This window comes from Microtus pennsylvanicus, chromosome 7, assembly GCF_037038515.1.
Source record: "Microtus pennsylvanicus isolate mMicPen1 chromosome 7, mMicPen1.hap1, whole genome shotgun sequence".
Lineage (NCBI taxonomy): Eukaryota > Metazoa > Chordata > Mammalia > Rodentia > Cricetidae > Microtus > Microtus pennsylvanicus.
Genome location: NC_134585.1, coordinates 8,826,673 through 8,846,463, shown reverse-complemented (window position 1 = coordinate 8,846,463; position 19,791 = coordinate 8,826,673). Strand labels below are relative to the sequence as shown.

At 51.0% G+C, this 19,791-nt stretch overlaps 1 protein-coding gene across 2 annotated transcripts; it reads left to right on the top strand.

The window, feature by feature from the left end:
* Positions 1–383: 383 nt before the first annotated feature.
* Dnmt3l (DNA methyltransferase 3 like) lies at positions 384–12,835 on the top strand. Of its 2 annotated transcripts, none has more exons than XM_075978806.1 (12): positions 384–498; positions 920–1,012; positions 1,244–1,288; positions 2,322–2,401; positions 2,476–2,588; positions 3,210–3,381; positions 4,480–4,567; positions 6,082–6,176; positions 8,180–8,255; positions 8,609–8,748; positions 10,384–10,469; positions 12,431–12,835. In XM_075978806.1, the coding sequence occupies exons 1-12, from the start codon at positions 384–386 to the stop codon at positions 12,597–12,599; spliced, it is 1,272 nt and encodes a 423-aa protein (XP_075834921.1). In that variant the 3' UTR covers positions 12,600–12,835. The 2 variants fall into 2 exon arrangements, with proteins under 2 accessions (XP_075834921.1, XP_075834922.1); XM_075978807.1 differs by having other exon boundaries at positions 384–502; positions 933–1,012.
* The last annotated feature ends 6,956 nt before the right edge of the window (positions 12,836–19,791 follow it).

Genomic DNA, 19,791 nt, shown 5'->3' with positions numbered 1-19,791 from the left:
ACAAGGTTCCCTAAACCCCTTAAGCCCCACCCCCACCCACCCCACCCCCACCCCTTCCCTGAATCCCCCACCCCCACTTGCAGGGCTCCTTAAGCCCCGCCCCCTGAGTGCCTGCCCCCACACCCTCAACCCCACCGTCCTCGGCCTTTAATAGGCTCCTTCCAGCACTCTGCTCTTATCCCTGTTTGCCTTAAGGTCCCTTTCCCGTCTTTTCCTCCCCACAATTCCCCACTAGGCCCCAAGGGACCCACCGGTGTACCATACACCCCCCCCCTCCACCGTATCTCATCATATTGCAGCGTTCTGAAGACCCTGCTGACACCTCCCGAGATCTCAAGCCACCCGCCATCCTTGGACCCAGATCCTTCTAGCAAACAACACCCATGGGTTCCCGGAAAAATTCTTGCTCCAAGACAGGTGAAACATGGGACCTGGAGACTCTGGACAGCTCTAGCCCAGACTCTGCCAATCACCTGGAAGAGCAATGGCTGAAATCCAGTAAGTTCCTCAGGCCTCTTTCTTCCTTTCCCTCTCCCCCTCCTCTCTTTCCCTTCCTTCCTGGTCCTTAGCAGAGGGTCTGGACTGTCAGAGAAGGTGGGTCCTAGAGGGGTTTAGCAGGTACAGAGGGAGGCAGGGCCATATGGGTGCTGGGAAATGGCCTACCAGAAAACACATGGTGGCTGGGAGTGGAAGGGTGAAGGATATCTCACAGGGCCCAGCCTCTCCTATCAAGTACTTTGAAGCTGATGTTGCAGTTTTTCTTGTCCCTAATTCCCAGATGGGTGGGTGGATGTCACTATGACTTGGCTGGGCAGTGGAGTGGGTCCCCTGACCCCTGCATTGACTACAGGTAGCTGTTTCCCTGCATACATCTTGTGTCCCTGTGAGGGCTCCCAGTGATGATGTCTTCTGTCTCCAGCCCGTAGCCTCAGTGACGATGAGCACAGTGTGGAGGTCGTACTGGAAGATTCCCGGGAGCTGCTGTCCTTAACCTCACCCCCGCCAGGCAGAGGTAAGTCCCCACCCAAGTAATAAACTTATCTCATGGATGAGGACCTCCAAGTCAGGCAATGCATGGAATGTTCCTGTATCATTCAGGATGCCCTAAGCCCAGACAAGGGCAAGCGTTTGGTGGGTGTCAGTGAAGGGATTCCTTGTGTCCCAGACACCTCAGAAGAGAAGTTTACCAAGCATGTTCCAATGAGGAGCCAGAGGAAAGAGGCTACTTATTTTTCTCTTTCAGAGATCATCAGGTATGAAGTCACTGTGAACCAACGGAACATCGAAGGTGAGTTTGCACGCTTGCCTGTGATCCAGCAAAACAGAGTGTCAGCCCTGCCAGAAAGGCTTGCTTCAGCCTCACTCAGCCATCCCAGAAGGTGGGGAACAATCCTGGTGCCCACGGGATGTTCTCTCTCCATCCCCCTTACCAGATTTGTTTAAGGCACGCGGTTGAAGATTTTTGTGTATCTGGGCTGGGCATGGTGGCCCACACCGTTAATCCCAGCACTCTGGAGGCAGAGGCAGGAGGATCTCTGAGGTTGAAGCTGGCCTGATCTACAGAGCAAGTTCCTGGATAGCCAGGGCTACACAGAGAAACCCTGTCTCGAGCCCTCCCCGCAACAAAAATGTGTGTGTGTCTATCGCTCGACACTACAGTCTAATTTGAGATTATGCTGAGTTTCAGTAGCGTGTCACTCATCTTGGAGGAAGCCCTGGGTTCCCTCAGAACCCTATAAACTGGGTGGGTGTGTCGCCACACCCAGTAGCCCAACATTCAGGTAGGAGAACCAGACGTTCAAGGTCATAGTGAAGTTGAAGCCAGCTTGAGATGTGTGTGACCCTGTCTGAAAGAGGAGGGAAAAGGAAAATTAAAATTTGCATCTGGGGCTCAGTGGCTAAGAGCCACTGGCTGCTCTTCTAGAGTTCTTGAGTTCCCAGCACCTCCATGGTGGTTGACAACCATCTATAGTGGGAACTGATGCCCTCTCCTGGTACAAAGGTGGTGTACATGCAGGAAGAGTATGCGTATATATTGAAAGAAATAGGTCTTTTTTTAAAATGTGTATCTGCTAGGGACTCCAAGCTCCTCAGTCAATGATCTATTTCTCTGGATTGGCCAAGATGTGAATGCTTGGGTTTTCATGGGAGTTTTAGTATCAACATGTCACGTCTACAGAAGTCATCTGGGGTCTGGAGATGTCTGCCCTTCATTTGGGATGTCTTTTGATCTATTACCCTGACGTGTGTTCTTGGGTCTTCCCTGGTCTCTCTCATTTTGTTACATCTTCTCCCCGATTTTCCTTCTCCATTGTCTCTAGACATCTGCCTCTGTTGTGGAAGTCTCCAGGTGTATACGCAGCACCCCTTATTTGAGGGGGGGATGTGTGCCCCATGTAAGGTAAGCAGGGAGGCGGTGGGACTTCGTTGGCACTGTTGGAGGAGATTGCACAATAACCTTTGCCCCTTGCTCAGGACATATTCCTGGAGACCATCTTCCTTTACGATATGGATGGGCACCAGAGTTACTGCTCCATATGCTGCTTCGGGAAAACCCTGTTTATCTGTGAGAGCCCCGACTGTACCAGGTGCGGCAGGGCCCAACTCCCCATTCTCATCCCCGAAGAACCCCTCCCAATGTGAGAAACAGGAGCTGAAAATGGTGCATCTGTGATGTCTCTCTTCAGGAGCACAGCCACCACATGGCCACCCCCTCTGTCCTTAGGAAATAGAAGGATGGACACTTGTACTCTGCCCAGGGTCTGTGGGTCACGAGTCCTGAGCAGAATTGTTCAGGGCATAGGCAGTACTTTTTACCTTCAGTTAAATCCCCATCCTGAGCTCCATCCATGCCGGTCCCTAACCTGTCCTGGACATCTTCCTTTTTACATCCCTGACTTCAAGTCTCCCCTTCCCTGCTGCTCCTGTATATGTTTTTTCCCAGAACTTTGAAGATGCATGTCGAGGTTTCCAAGTTGTGGGAAGGCTTAAGGGAGTGAGGGCCGCCATTTTGGGTACTCCCACGGCACTTCTCTTATTGTTGAATCCCCTTCCCAGCCTGCAGCCAGCCCCATCCCCCCAGCACCGAGAGCAAAGCCAGCCCCTCCTCTGAAGAGCCCAGAGAGAAACAGATGGTTCCCTCTGGTCTGCCTTGTGGTCCCCTGATGGCAGTATGATGTGGCTCACCATGGTTTTCGGTTTGACTCTAGATGCTACTGCTTTGAGTGTGTGGATATCCTGGTGGGTCCTGGGACCTCAGAGCGAATCAGTGCCATGGCCTGCTGGGTTTGCTTCCTGTGCCTGCCTTTCACTCGGAGCGGACTGCTGCAGAGGCGAAGGAAGTGGCGTCACCAGCTGAAGGCCTTCTATGATCTAGAGGGGGTAAGGACAACCAGTACTGTATCTGCTGCGGCAGATATACATACATACTCCATCACAGGATAAGGCTCTGGCCGTAATGCCCCTTTGCTGTCCTGCTGGAGAGCAGATGCCACTGGTGTTTCGTCGTGAGGGTCTCAGATAGCCCAGGCTGGCCTTAGACTCACTATGGAGCTGAGGATCACCTTGAACTCAATGAGTGCTGGAATTTCTCATTGGGTCCCAGGTTTCACAAGTTCTTTACTGAGCTGTATCCTAGATCATCATTTTGTTTCTTATAAGCCTAGGGATGACTTTCAGTCACAAGTAGGACGAGCCCCCTCCACAGACATATATAAGCCCATCACATCAGCTTGAATGCTTAGCCAACATGGTATCCTGTGTGCAGCCAAGGCTGCCGTCTCAAGGGTGAAGCCCAGAGGGGTCAAAACAGTCCAAGGTAAAGATGCCTGGATGGTGTGTGTCTCCTCTCCCCAAAACATCTGTCAAGGTCATAAACCAGGGACCTGAAAACGCAACCTAATTTGGAAGTGGGGTCTTTGTGGTGTCCTTTAGCTGAGCTTGAGATGAGAGCAGTTTGGAATGAGGTAGCCCCTGCATGAAGTGGGGGTGTCCTTATAAGAGAAGGCGTTTTGGGGGGTTGAGACATGTAAGAAAAAAACCTAGTGATGAAGGCGGAGGCAGCATATAGCCAGTAGGAGCCCTGGTGTCACCTGGCTTTCAGGCTGCTGGGCTATAGGAATGATTTTGCTCTCCTGGAGTACTTAGAGCCTGAGACCTACAGAGCTACCCTCTGCTAGGATCCATTATCCTCTAACTTCAGAGAAACCTTACTCTGCTTCCCTTGAGATTTGTGGGGGTCCAGGCAAGAGACCTAGACCTGGGGAGTGGGTAGAGTTGGCCTCCTCGGGAGGGAGGGACAACCATGGTCACTACAGGGCCAGCCAGGCCTTGGCAAGTGTGTCCCAGGGGGCTCTCAGTTGAGTGCTGTCCCTCCAGCTGTAGGAGCCACTTAACCATAACTCAGCCAGCTCTCTCTGAACAACTAGTACAGATCCTCTTGCCTTTTTCTCTCTTTCCGTTTTTCTATTTCCTTTCCAGTCAAATCCTGTGAAGATGTACAAGATTGTGTCTGCCTGGAAGAGACAGCCCGTGAGGGTGCTTAATCTTTTTGGGAAGATTGATAAAGGTGAGTGTCGTCACATCAGGTGACTACAGAAGAGGGGACAGGAGGAACTCAGAGTGTTCTGGTGTCCTTGGCATCTGAGGTGTGGAGCGGGGATTGAGAATAGAATGCCAGGGGCTGGGGGCTGGAGAGATGGCTCAGCGGTTAAGAACACTGGCTGCTGTTCCAGAGGTCCTGAGTTCAATTCCCAGCAACCACATGGTGGCTCACAACCATCTGTACTGAGATCTGGCGCCCTCTTCTGGCATGTGGGCATACATGGAGGCAGAATGTTGTATATATAATAAATAAATAAATCTTTAAAAAAAAAAAAGAAAAAAAAAAGAATGCCAGGGGCTGAAGAGATGGCTCAGAGGTTAAGAGCATTGCCTCCTCTTCCAAAGGTCCTGAGTTCAATTCCCAGCAACCACATGGTGGCTCACAACCATCTGTAATGGGGTCTGGTGCCCTCTTCTGGCCTGCAGGCATACACACAGACAGAATATTGTATACATAACAAATAAACATTAAGAAAAAAAAAGAATAGAATGCCAGTTGAGTTGGGCAGCGGTGGCGCATGCCTTTAATCCAGCATTCCCGAGATAGAGAGACAGGCAATCTCTGTGAGTTTGAGGCCAGCTAGTTCCAGGACAGCTAAGGCTACACAGAAAAACCCTGTCTTGAAAAACAAAACAAAAAAAGAAAGAAAGAAAGAAAGAGAAAATAAAAATACCAGTTGAACTTCTTCCTCAGACTTCTGGAACTGAGGGAGCTGAGTATCCTAGGAAAGGATCTGACAACCAGAGAAATCCCCCAACTGTGCACCCAAGCAAGAGCGAAGGTCCCAGCTCCCCAAGAGGAGGCAGGGATGGGAAAGGGACAAGCCCGCCAGGGTAGAGGGGAGCTACTGCTGGTGAGAAGACTGGGTTCCAACAGCTGTGCTCCCCCATTTAGGCTCCCCCAGCTGCCTCATCTTCCTGAACCCTCTTTCTATACTTGAATCTCCCAAGTTATGTCTTCTGGAGTCCTGCCCCTTAGACTGTCCTGATCCCCATGTGCCCACCGAGCACAGAGCCCTGAAGGCGCTCTGTTCTCTGGCTAAAGCATATCCCACTGCTGATACCACCAGGAGCACAGCCAGTGACCCCCACGGTGTATCACAAGCACCCATGCGGTAGTTACAATTGTATCACTATACCTTTAGGACACCCAGCTCAACTTGCCCAAACTCTCATTCTTGGAATCGGAAGGAAATTCACCTGCTCTGTATGTCACCACTCTGGTTCAAACATGGCACCTCTACGGAAGCCACAGCCCCACTGGTGGCCTAAGCCAGCGAGTGAGAGCATGGCTCAGAAATGCAGTTTTGCAACAAAGTAACCCTCAGGAAGTTTGTCCTTGGGCTCCGATGTCAGAAAAGATCAAGCTGCTGCTCTGTGCTAGGAAAGACCGCACTGTCACGGATCCGTCCCCACTCTGCGGGGACAGAGCCCATGTCACCTCGGTTCTCTGTGTCCATCTTGTCTGTCCTCTCCTAGAGCTCGAGAGTTTGGGCTTTCTGGAAAGTGGTTCTGGTTCAGAAGAGGGAAGACTGAAGTACTTGGAAGACGTCACCAATGTTGTGAGAAGAGATGTAAGTTGAGGTGTTGGGGGGCAGGGCTGCCAAGGCCAGGTGTGCCAGGGGACAGATGCCAGGGCCTGGGGGGAAGGGGAGGGAGGGAAGGAACCCTGGAGGGGCAGGAAGGAACAGGCAGGGTGCAAGGAACTGCCAGAGGTCTTCAGGCCAGCATGGGGTCCTGGGTCTGGCTGTGGCCCTGCCCCAGTGGAGTCAACACTGTTAATGCCTCACAGAGGGAGGCGGGAGTGGAATGCATCCCTCAACCCTGGTCAGGGCAAGCAGCCAGACATCTTGAAGTCTACATGGCTGGCTTCTGCTGCCTATGCTGGCGGATATGCATGGGTGGAGAGGCTCAACCCCACGACACTCTCATTGTTGCAAGTCTTGAGCTGAGCAGCCAGCAGTTGAAAACCTCTTCCAAACACAAAGCTGGTGCTGCCTTGTCCTTGTAATGGGAGCCCTCTTGGGCTCCTCCTGGGAGCATGGGGGCGGGGCAAGTTGCATTTGGGCCTCTTAAATAGACAGTCCGGGTACTAGTCTTTACCACGGAACCCTGACCACTTTCTTTAGCCAGATCCCAACCAGTCATTGCCCCTGAAGGATCTCAGGTGCACATCTGAAATCAGGTAGAAAAGATGGGACATAGAGAAAGCAAGAGTCAAGAAGTTGGGGCCTAATTTAGGAGTCAGCCCACTACTGAGAGAAATGGGGAGATCCAAGAAAGTGGGGGCCTATTCTAGATTGGGAAAATCATGCTTAGACATCTTAGGAATGCCTCCCTCTCTCTTTCCATCCCTCCCTCCCTTCCTCTTCTTCCTTCCTTTCTTTCCTTCTTTTCTTTTCTTTTTCTTTTCTTTTTTTTTTTTAGATTTATTTATTATGTACAGTGTTCTGTCTGCATGTATGTCTGCAGGCCAGAAGGAGGCACCAGATCTCATTACAGATGGTTGTGAGACTTGAACTCCGGACCTCTGGAAGAGCAGCCAGTGCTCTTAACCTCTGAGCCATCTCTCCAGCCTCTAAATAACTTTTCTCAACTCTTCCTTCCTTCCTTCCTTCCTTCCTTCCTTCCTTCCTTCCTTCCTTCCTTCCTTCCTTCCTTCTTTTTTTCTTTTTAGTTTTCATTTTTGTTTTCTGAGACAGAGTTTCTCTGTGTAGCCCTGGCTGTCCTGGAACTTGCTTGATAGACTAGGCTGGCTTCCAACTCAGTGAGATCCACCTTTCTTTGCCTCCCAAGGGCTGGGATTGAAGGGGTGAGTCACCATTGCCAGGTAGAAGAACTTTTTCTTAGAATAACGTTCAGGTTCAGGTTTGAGCCAGGCAGTGGTGGTGCATGCCTTTAATCTTAGCACTAGGGAGGCACAGAGGCTGGGGCTGAGTTGGAGGCTAGCCTGATTTACAGATCAAGTTCCAGGACAGTCAGGACTACACAAAGAAACCCTGTCTCAAAAAACAAAACAAAAACAAGACAAAACATATCCAGGGCTAGAGAGGCCATCGGCGAAGCAGGGGTTCTCTAGAGGATTCCTTGCATTTGGGGCAGGACTGGGGCTGACTGTTTCATTCTCTCCTCAATTGGCCAGCAAGTGACCCTGTCTGGTACTAAGTGGGAATTGTTTATGGCCACCAGACAATGTCCACCCTGCCATCTGTGACCAGCTGCTGGCTCACAGCATAATCCACAATTTCCCAGAAGGATGTGGAATAATCCCTCAGGCTGAGCAGTGTCCTCCCTCCAGGACTGACCCCCCGTTTTAAAAGCATGTTTTCTGAGGAAGAATCTCAGATATGGAATGTTCTCGGGCTACCACTGTTTGGGCTTCTCCTGAGAGCCATTGGTGTCTGGGATCTCTGCTTAAGTGGGTCCCAAGGCTTAGCTAGGAGGTCTTCTTGGGTCACCCCCAAGGTACAACATTGGAAAGATACATGGGATGCAAAAGCCCTAATGCTGGTCGCCAGTGTGGAAGCACTTAGCTTTGCCATCCTCGTCCCATAATAACCGTGTATATGTTCCCTAGGTGGAGAGATGGGGCCCCTTTGACCTCGTGTATGGCTCGACACAGCCCCTAGGCTACTCTTGTAACCGCTGCCCTGGTGAGTTTCAAGAAATGAACTGTTTCGGCTCCAGTCACCAGAGAATCTTGTCTTCAACCCTGTCACCTCTACCCTGTCCTTTCTTCTGTCTCTGTATTCCCTCATGCCACCTCAGCCTTCAGACAGGGCAGAAATCTCACACTGCACATTTTAATTCAAACCAGCTTCCCTGGGCTGGAACTGGCAGAGGAACCTGCACAGGCTCTGTGTGCTGTCGGGTGAGCTCTAGACTAAACGGGCGTTTGCGTTCCCATCTCCACCATGGGAGAGCAGAGGTGCCCAGCGTTTGCAAATGTGTTATCCTCTACCCGGCCTTTGTCATCTGAACCCGGCCTTCCCCCGGTTCATGGCAGGCTGGTACATGTTCCAATTCCACCGGATCCTGCAGTATGCTCAACCACCCTCAGGGAGTCAGCAGCCTTTCTTCTGGCTCTTTGTGGACAATCTACTGCTGACAGAGGATGACCAGGCCACAGCAACCCGCTTCTTCCAGGTGGGTATATCTGGGGGGTAGGAGCTTAGCCTGTACTCAGTTCTGGGACCCTCACTCCTGCAGCCTCTACTACCCTGGCGTGTGCTGGGCCACAAGGACATTGGGCATCTGAGACAGATTGCAGATTTTTAGGACACTGGCCCCTACAGGGACAGCCTTGAAAGGCAACCCCCTCCTGCTACACCACTCCTGTGCCTGCAAGTCACAGGCACCCAGATTCATGCCCCCCCCCTCACCTTTCAGCTTGCACAGACGAGCATATCCCCTCACACAGAACACACATTCCACAAGACATACATGGCCACTCCATGCACTCATATGTTCATGTCCATGTTCTCCCCTTTTACCCGCACCATCAGTGTGACCACCACCTGGGGCCCAGCGGTCAGTTCTCTCCAGGGCCGATTTGGGCCAGTGGGTCAGGGATAGCTGTGGAGGGTGGGGAGTGACTGACAGTCTTGGATATAGGAGATAAGAGACAGCAAGAAAAGAAGAAACTTGTGCCTACCTCCCAGAAGGAGACACAACAGAGGGCTGGGGAGCTGGACCTAGTATGGGAGAAGAGGGGGTGGGGACTCATAAGCACCATGCAGTTTTCCTGGATACAGAAAAGTCAATCAGGAATGAGAGACTCTGCTTGCCAAGTGCTGGGATTAAAGGTGTGCACTACCATGCCCAGCCTCAAGGGCTCTTTATTAAGATTTATGAGATGGTTGGATTATTCCCCCCAACCACCTACATCTGGTAATGGGTGGAGTATGTGGTCAGCACTGCTGGGATGAACTAGCCTAGCATCCCTAGGAAAACCCACTTGGCTGCGGTGTGTCAGCACGCGGCTAAAGCATGCAGAAAGTGTTATATGTAGACTCTTTTGAGTTGACAAGTGCAAAAGGTGTTTGGTCTGTGGTTTTCTCTTTTGTGGGCTCCTTCTCAGGTTTTTGTTTCTGTGTTGAATCTGGTTCATAGAAAAATTTTACATGGTGAAAAGAATTCTATGAAATTGTATTGTGTGGGAAAGTTTTAAAAAGCAACAACAAAATATAAGCTGGGTACAGTGGCACATGCTTTTGCTTTTAATCCTAGCAAAAGAGGAGGATCTCTGTGAACTGGAGGCCTGGCTGGTCTACACAGTAAGTGCCAGGGCAGCCAAGGCTACATAGTGAAACTCTGTCTTGCCTGCTCCAACCCCGAGAGAGAGAGAGAGAGAGAGAGAGAGAGAGAGAGAGAGAGAGAGAGAGAGAGAGAGAGAGATTTATGAAAGCCCATCTATGATGATATTGTCTTAGACCAAGCTGGCCTCAAACTCAGAGATCTGCCTGCCTCTGCATCCCGTGTGCTGGGATTAAAGGTGTGTCTACCACCACTGCCCAGAGATTTTCTGTCTTTTCAGAAGTCAGTGTTTTGGAACCTTGCCTTATTCTAGAACATAACCCATTTCAGTGAAGTGTTTTTCTAGAGTTGATCCAAGTGATCTTCAGGCTTTAGTTCTTCGTAGTTGTGTAAGAAAAAATGGGCATTCTGTGAGCGGCACCGCAGAGGAAGCATGACCCGCCTGGATGATCTATTGACGTGTGCTCCACGGGGAAGAGATTGCATCTGTGTCCCGCTGACCCACAGTCCCCTCTTCTCCCACAGGTGGAGGCTGTGACCCTCCAGGATGTCCGCAGCAGAGTCCTCCAGAATGCTGTGCGGGTGTGGAGCAACATCCCAGGGTTGAAGAGGTATCTCTCAGGGAGGAGGGAGGGCCAAAGATTCAGATAGAGGAAACCATGCATTCTGATAGAGCCAGGCCTAAATGGTCCCATGCTCCACCTAGCAACCTGTTATCCACCACAACCCTGGACACACTGGAGCTCAGGGTGCCCCTGCACACTGAGGGACTCTCCCTATGTTCACCCAATACCTCAGGACTGGACAAGACTTTCCTCATCCTCAGGAGAAAGTCCAGCCTCCTGAAGCTCCTGCCCAGCACACACTCGTGCTCATACCACACAGTCATTCTTAAAGACTGACGCAACCCCCGAACACATTCACACACCCACACATAGACACCCACTTGCTCGCAGATGCGTGCAGATCGAGCCAGCTTGAACTGTGTCTTCTGAGACTGCGAAGTCGTGTCTTTTCCTGCCCTATAGTGAGTTTCTGGAAACTTCCCACCCACCTCCTCCATCCCAGCATTCTCCTGGCTCCCAGTCACTATGCCAGTCAGGTACCACCCGGTTCCCCCACCTGGATGCTTTCAGGACTTGGGTTGAAGTGGGGCTGAGGAGACATACTTTCCCAGACATTCTTTTTGGATGTTTCTAAGTAAGGTATGGTCTCCTGCCTGGCATCCTTTTCTGATTGGTTCTGTGGGATAGGCAGGAGAGGGACAGAGAATGGGCTGAACAATTGGCAAAAGATGCTAGGCTCTACTCCTGTTAGCTGTGGGCCTATCAGGCCTACCAGGTCTTCTATTTCCTAACAACAAGCATGCTTTAGAAGGAATCATGTATGGTCCAGCCAATCCTAGTACACGCGGCTGTCTGAGAGGTACCTGTCCTTCTTGAGCTGCCCCACCGAGGGGTCCTGCCAGACTTGTAGCATGGAGGGACAGTTTCTCTCCTCTGGGCCCCAGCCCCACCTCTTTTCTGATTTGAGGTACTTCCTTTCTGATTTAGAGCCCCCAAAGGAAGTTGAGTGCTGGGCGCACCTGCACCTAATACCTAGGGTCACTTGACTCCTGGAGGAAACAGGGTGGCTTCGCAGTGAGGTAAAAGACTCTTGGCCACTGAAGTAGGAATTAGCTTGCCAAGTTCACAGGCAGTTCATGGAATGTCTGCACATAAGGATGGGAGAAAGCAGAGGACATGCCTTCTGACATGCCTTGGTCTGCCCCCCAAAATGGAGATGCTCCTTAACTGCCCCAGGGCCTGGGCACACAGAAAGGTGACGCTAAGTGTCATATTTGGGGGACTCCAGGATGAGGCTCACATACTTTAGGAGCCCCTGGAGCACGGACTTAGCACTTGTGTAAGCTGGGTTTGTCGTGTCAGGCCTCCCGGGAACAGTACGTGTGCACACTTGAAGGGTCTTACTGATCTTTACCCTTGCTCTGTGGGCGTCAGGCTCACATCCACTTTTGGCAGCTTCTCGGCTCCCTCTGCACACCAAAAAGGGGATATGCTAGGCTGGATCAAAGATCAAAGGTCTCAGCTGGGGCGTAATGGGAAGTGGGACACATGCTTTTTTTTTTTTCTTTTCCTTTTGGTTTTTCAAGATAATGGTTTCTCTGTGTAACAGCCCTGTCTGTCTTGGAACTCACTCTGTAGACCAGGCTGTCCTTGAACTCACAGAAATCCACCTGCCTCTGCCTCCCAAGTGCTGGGATAAAGGTATGCACCACCACCGCCTGGCTCATGCCTTGGTTTTTCAGTCCCAGCAGAAGCAGGTAGATTTCAGTGTTTCCAGGCCAGCCTGGTCTACATAGTAAGTTCCCTGCCAGCCAGGACCACATAATGAGATACTGTCTTGGGGCGGGGGTTGGTCTTTGGGAACCCTGCTTGTTCCTAATCTATCCAGAGGCAGGAGGCAAGGCCTGAGGGCACTCACCCTAGAGGCCACAGGCGACCTTACAGGGACCTCAAGTTCCCCGCCAGCCCAGTGTTGTATTTTTAACAGGCGACTCTTTCCTTGGTAGCAAACACTCGGCCCTAACACCTAAGGAGCTGCAGTCCCTGGAAACCCAGACCAGAACCAGAGGCAAGATGGCTGCCCAGAAAGTTGACCTCCTGGTGAAGACCTGCCTTCTCCCCCTGAGAGAGTATTTCAAGTATTTTTCTCAGAACCCACTTCCTCTTTACAAATGAATCATAATACAATGAAAGAAGAGGTTTTCCTAGAACCACAGCCGCCTTCCTCCTGTGGCCTTTTCCCTCGGCAAGGTTTTCTTCCGTTTGCTTGCTTGCCTTTGGGGTTTTCCTGTTTGGTTCCCGAGATGCAATGCCTCCCATGCAGCTCACTGTGTGGATGGGAGGCACCCACTTCTGAGGACAAGATCCTGATGGGATAGCCCTCTATGCATCTCCAGAAGTGTGTGTGTGTGTACCTGTTGTGAAGTCTTTCAAATATTAAAGGTTTTGGTAGAGTTTTGGTGGGGTGTGTGCATGAGGCGTTTATTCTGTATGTCACAGTGATGACAATACATGTCTGACGTCCTGCTCTGGGCATATAGCGCCTTCATCACCTGATATTTGCCTTGATGGCTGAAATTGCTCCCCCTCCGGTTGCTATACAAAGCAATCCAAACCACTGCCGAAGCTTACCCCTGGCGAGCAGACATGTGACTTCTGTGTTGTCCTGACACAGTGGGAGCTTGCAGAAGAGGGTTCTCGACTGCTCTTGGCAGTCGGTGTTCCACGGAAGCTGAATCCACTGGCAAGTGTGGACTGGCCAGTTTTGAAATGCCTGGTGAACTATCCTGATGAGGCACAACCATTCCTACACACATTGGATGGAGACTCAAACTGCCTGAGTACCACAGCTGAGGCTCAGGACCGACTGTCACCCGTGCTGGCGGGCACTGTCAGTGCTCTGGCCAGTGTTCTCTGACAGGAAACTGGGCCACTGTGGGACCCTGAAATAGGAGAGGAGCTGTCTTGGGCCAGTAAATAGGACTTCTCAGTGTCTTGAGCAGTTATGGGGCCACTGAGGTGGTTCAGTTCGGTGGGTACAGATGCTTGCTCCCATGCTAATGGCATGCATTTGATTTTTCTCAGAACTCACCCCTGTGAGTCATCTGTGGCACGTGTGTATGTTAGCACGTGTGTGTGTTAGCACGTGTGTGTGTTAGCACGTGTGTATGTTAGCACGTGTGTATGTTAGCACGTGTGTATGTTAGCACGTGTTACAGGATTCCTGTGTAGGCCAGGGGTCTACCCACCCAGGGGACTGATGAGGCAGCCGGAGCAAAAAGCATGAATCCGTGGTCACCACTGGCCAGATGATGTGGCAAGAGCTCGGAACAGAGTGGCAGCTGCTGCCACCCAAGGCTACAATACCATAGATCCCCATAAGTGACTGTTACTTTCTCTTTTTATCCTTTCTTTTAAAAAAGCAAGATGGAGCTGGGCGGTGGTGACTCACGCCTTTAATCCCAACACTTGGGAGGCAGAGGCAGGCCAGATCTCTGTGAGTTCAAGGCCAGCCTGGTCTACAAGAGCTAGTTCTAGGACAGGCTCCAAAGCTACAGAGAAACCCTGTCTCCAAAAACCAAAAACAAAAAAGAAAGAAAAAAAGCAAGATGGTTGTTGGTGGTGCACACACGTTTAATCCCAGCACTCAGAAAGCAGAGGCAGAGGCGGGCAGATCTCTGTGAGCTCGAGGCCAGCCTGGTCTACCAAGCAAGTTACAGGACAGCTAGCCAGGACTGTTATACAGAGAAACCACAGGTCAAAAAAACAAAACAAAAAAATTGGGTGGTGGCAGCACACACCTTTAATTCCAGTACTTGGGAGGCAGAGACAGGCAGATCTTTGAGTTTGAGGCCAGCCTGGTCTACAGAGTGAGTTTCAGGATGGTCAGAACTTCTAGGAGAAACCTTGTCTCTGAAACACTTGTTCATTTTGTGTGTAGGAGTAATGTATGCATGTGCCACAGTGCTGGTCAGAAAATGGCGTGTGGGAGTCTGCTTCCTCCTCCCCCCACCACGTAGGGTCCTAGGGATCAAATTCAGCTTGTCAGGCTTGGAAAACAAGCACCCTTATCTGCTGAGCAATCTCACTGGCTGTTTCTGGTTTGTTTTTCTGAGAAAGGGTCTTATATAACCAAGGCTAGCCTCAAACACTTAAATAACCAACTCCCAAAGGTTAAGATACAGGCCTGCATCACTATGCCCGGCCAATGTCCACTTTCTATCAGTCAGCCTCCAAGAAGGGTCCAGAGCCACCAGTGTGCATCTTTCTACTATCCACCTTCCACACGCATGCACGCATGCGCACACATACAAACATACACACACATACACACACACACACACACACAGTAGCACGGGCCACATTGAGAGATTTCCCCACTACATATTCTAACCCTGCTCAAGATCCCTTGTGGTCAGGTGAACAGTGACCCTCACAACATACCCATCCAGTGACTCTCTGAGGCCTGTGAATGTCTGTCACCCAACGTGCCCCAAAGGACTTCATTGATGCAAGCTCTGCTGGGCCACCCAGTGTTCCTGCATGAGCCACAGACACCTTAGGGTAGAAGGAAGTGACTGTACCAATGGACATCTGTGCAGCCACAGAGGTTGGGACTGAAGGGAGCCTCTGCCAAAGGATACCTGAAGCCATCAGGAGCTGAAGCTAACGAAGGTCTCTCCTTATAAGGCAGGGCTATTTTTAATCTTTTAACTTACATGCATGAATACTTTGCATCTGTGTCTGTGTACCATTAGTAGCCCTGAGCCGGGCGGTGGTGGTGCACGCCTTTAATCCCAGCACTCGGGAGGCAGAGGCAGGCGGATCTCTGTGAGTTCGAGACCAGCCTGGTCTACAAGAGCTAGTTCCAGGACAGGCTCCAAAACCAAAGAGAAACCCTGTCTCAAAAAACAAAACAAAAAAACCATTAGTAGCCCTGGTGTCATAGAGACCAGAAGAGGGAGCTGAATGCTCTGGAACTGGAGCTATAGATGGTTGTGAGCCTCCATGTGGGTGCTGAGGATCGAACCTGGGTCCTCTGGAACAGCAACAAATACTCTTAACTGTTGGACTATCTCTCCAGCCACAAAAGCTGTTGTTTTTAAGTGTGTGTGTGTGTATGTATGTAAGTGTGTATGTGTGTGTATCTGTGTATGTGTGAGTGTGTATGTGTATGTATGTAAGTGTGTATGTGTGTATATGTGTATGTGTGTGTGAGTGTGTTTGTGCGTGTAACTGTGTATGTATGTGTGCGAGCATATATGTATGTATATGCATGTGTGTATGTGTGTAGTTGTAGCTGCCCCAGGGAACGGACAGACCGGTCCTAAGAGAAAAAAGTGGCTTCCTCCTGTCAGGAATCACAAATGTCTGTGACATTAAAGGCAGTCACTGTCCTTACCTCCAGGGATGTGTTCTTCCACGTGTAAGACCAAACTGCCCTGCTGGAAGACCCACTGTCTCTGAGTACCCATCAGACATTTCAGGCTACACACTTTCCACATTTGCCCTGTCATACTTGGGAACCTTGGAGCCCCAAGTCTGCACGGATATAATGACTATTGGCTCTCACTTCCGGCCACCAGCCTTCCCACATTCTGTTTGCCACGAACAGACACTGTTAAGGACAAAACCAAAACTATGCCCTGACCACAGTCTCCCAGCTCTTGGGTTTGCCTTAAAATATTGTGTGTGAGGCTGGAGAGCTGGCTCAGAGGTTAAGAGCACTGGCTGTTCCTCCAGAGGTCCTCAGTTCAATTCCCAGCAATCACATGGTGGTTCACAACCATCTACAATGAGATCTGGTGCCCTCTTCTGGTATACATGCAGGCAGAACACTGTACATGTAATACATAAATATTAAAAAAAATTTAAAAAAAACTCTGTGTGTGAGCAGGACATGGTGGTGCATGCCTGTAATCCCAGCACAGGGGAGGCAGAGGCAGGAGGATTGAGAACTGGGGGCCAGCTTGGAGTGATCCCTTCTCAAAACTAAACCAAAGCAGAAGTCTGTATCTGCTTCCCATATAGTGTCAGGATGACCACTCGATATCTTACAGCAGAGGTTCTCAACCTTCCTAACACTCCGACCCTTTTATACAGTTCGTGTTGTGGTGACCCCTATTGTAGAATTATTTGCATTGCTACTTCATAATGTAATTTTACTACTGTTATGAACTGTAATGCAAATATTGGTGCTTTTGGATGGTCTTACGTGATCCCTGTGAAAGGGCCGTTTGACTCCCAATGGGTCACCACCCACAGGCTGAGAACCTCTGTCTTACCGACTTGCGTCATCACTGTTTCACTGATGGTGAGCAGCTCCCAGGAAGCAAAGTTGGGATTTGAGCCCAGCCATGCATTTGTCACTGCCTCCTGCTTTGGTGTCCCCTTCTCCCAGGGGTTCCTCTACCGCAGCTGCCAGCTCTGCTTAATGTCCACTTCTAGCCAAGGTTCAGTTCACTTCCTCGCTGTGCTAAGGTTTCCCTGCTTAGAGAGCAGCATTTGCCTGAGGTCCTAGATTTGGGGGGGGCACCCATATTTGAAGAGCTCCAGTCCCTGCCACCTTGTTGGTCATGGCATGGTCCAAGTTTGCCATAAAATCCCCTTCAACCACTGATTCCCACTGTCTGCCAGGAAGAACCTCGGTATAGGGCTGAGGGATGGTCATCCATGTAGACACAGGGCAAGGAATAACCTAAGTGTTACCTAATGGGGGTGCTGTTCAGGCCCCTGGGCATCAGTGATGGGCCCAGTGGCTGATGCCAAGTCAGGCCTATCCAATCAGAGAGAGTATTGAGATTAGTGACAGGGTTGTACTTCTGGACTGGAGCAGAACTGGGGAACCTCTGGCCAGGGCATAGGGCATGGCGTTATCTCTCAGCAATTCCCATCCTTTTCATCTGCCCAGTAAAGCCAGGGTGACCCCCCAATACAGTCTTCTGCTGAGTCCTCCCTCAGTTGCTGCCAATCTAGAGGGAAGATGGGGAATAACTGAGGCCACCAACCCAGTGTGGTACCCAGTAAGACTCCAGGCTCACTCCTGGATTATTACTGCCAGAGCACAGTGGTCAAGTTCTAAAACTCCTGTTTCTCCTAGGACAAAAAGGCAGCCCCTCCCTGCGGGAAAGCTGTAGTAAGTGGAGCGGTGGGCTGCGTTCCCACACGGATCCGCATGGCTAGCTTTACCTGAAATAACAACACACAAATTGTATTCATTTAAACACTGCCTGGCCCAATAGTTATAACCTCTTGTTGGCTAGCTCTTACATATTGATCTAGCCTATTTCTAATATCCGTATTGCCACTTGAGTGTGGCTTACCGGGACGAGTCTAAGGGCATCCATCTCGGAGAGGAGAGTCATGGCGACTGCCTGACTCGGCTTCTTTCTCCCAGCATTCTGTTCTGTTTACTCTGCCTACCTAATTTTCTGTCCTATTAAAGGGCCAAGGCAGTTTCTTTATTTAACCAATGAAATTGGCACAAAACAGAAGATTCCCACATCAGAGGGCCTCCAAACCTCCCTCCCAGGCCCTTTCCCTCAGCAGCTCTGGTTACCACCTCCCTTTCGCCTCTTCTGTTCTCTTATGCTTGCCCTGGTCTGCCTGCTCCCTGATGTTGACTGCTAAGAGCCAAAGATTTCAGTCTCTTTTTTTCTCTGTTTTTTCAAGACTGGGTTTATCTATGCAGCCCAGGCTGTTCTGGAACTCACCCTATAGACCAGGCTGGCTTCAAACTCAAGAGATCTGCCCGCCTCTGCCTCCCAAGAGCTGGGATTAAAGGTGTGCGTCACCACCGCCACCCCCACTGCCCAGCTGTGATTTGTGGTGCTCACCTAGGACTCTGACAATGTTCAGAGCTCTCTTGACCATGTGACATCCTTCCGAGAGGCACAGGGTCAGGGGAGTATGCCTCCTGTACCTCAGGGCTTGGGGTCAGGAGGCTTGTTGTTCCGCCCTGATCAACATCTGGTGAGCTGCAACTGTAACAGCACACACCTCTCCAGTCTAGGGAGGAACACCGCTGATTTGCGATGCCCTTCTGTCCACTGCAAATATATTGCTTTTATTGGCTGATGAATAAAGATACTTGGCCGATGGCAGGGCATAATATAGCTAGGTGGGATATCCAAGCAGAGGCGAAGAATCCAGGTGAAATCCAATACAGGTGAAGAAGGGTGGGGCCAGCAGAGAAGTCAGCAAATGACAGGAGAACAGATAATACCATGAAGCGACGCGGCAATACATAGATTATTATACATGGGTTGATTTAAATGGAAGAGCTAGCCAGTAATAGCCTGAGCCATCGGCCAAGGAATTATAATTAATATTGAGCCTACAAATGACTATTTTATAAGTGGCTGTAGGGACTGGAGGGGGCAGGAGAGAAACCTGTCCAGAGGGGCAGGAAGGGATAGGAAAACTTCCGGCTACACACACCCGCTAAGTATCAGTATGTGGATCTTTTGGGGGTGGGGTAAGGGTGGCCTGCCACAGTGTCCTCTCTATCAGTCTTGCCCAGGCTCTTCCATGGGTAAGGGGTCCCTGGGAGGGAACCTGCCCCTCCTGGCCTCCACATTCTCAGCTGGCTGGCAGGTGGGGGGGGGGGTGATGGAGAGAGGTAGGAATCCTTAGCCTCCGGCCTAGGGCTCAGGTTAGGCCCCTCCCAGATTGAGTGCCAAGGAACACAAGGTTGGAAACAGGATTGCCAAGTCTGGCTGGCTTTGGAGGAGAAAATTGAAATCCCAACCCAGGCTCTTCGACTTCTTCCTGTGCAAATGTGTGGTCTCACCAAACCCTGGAAGATTGGGAAATAGTTGGGTAATGGGAGGGCTGGACCAGCTTCCTCTCCTGCTGGCCCCCACTTCCCTCCCACCTGCCTGCCTTCTACTCATTAATGCCTAATCTTTAGGTTCTCTGATCATCTCCGGTGCTTGGCCAGTTCCAGGTCAGGGCTCTGAACCCAGGTTCATCCTGTGCAAGACAGGGCCCGATCCAACTCTAGAGGAAGGAGACCGCGGCTTGGTCCAGCACCATCTGGGCAACGCTGGGGGCCAGCGGCTGAGTGCTGTGTCTTCCCACTCGCACACCTCAGCCCTGGACCGATGGACGGCGCACAGGTGCCGGCCGTCCTTTTGTGCTCGACGGGATCTATAAATCACCCCACACCCTCGCACCTGTAACCCAGGCCCAAGTCCCCGCCTGCTGACAAACGGGCTCTGTCCCTGCCAGCAGTGGACTGGGCTGCTCACAGGAGTCGAGTGAGACCTTCCGCTCCTGCCTCCTCCCGCCCCCGGTGCTGTGACGGGAGGGACGGGCCGAGGGCGGGGATCTGGGCTGTACCCAAGCCGACCGGCGCGCGCGACGC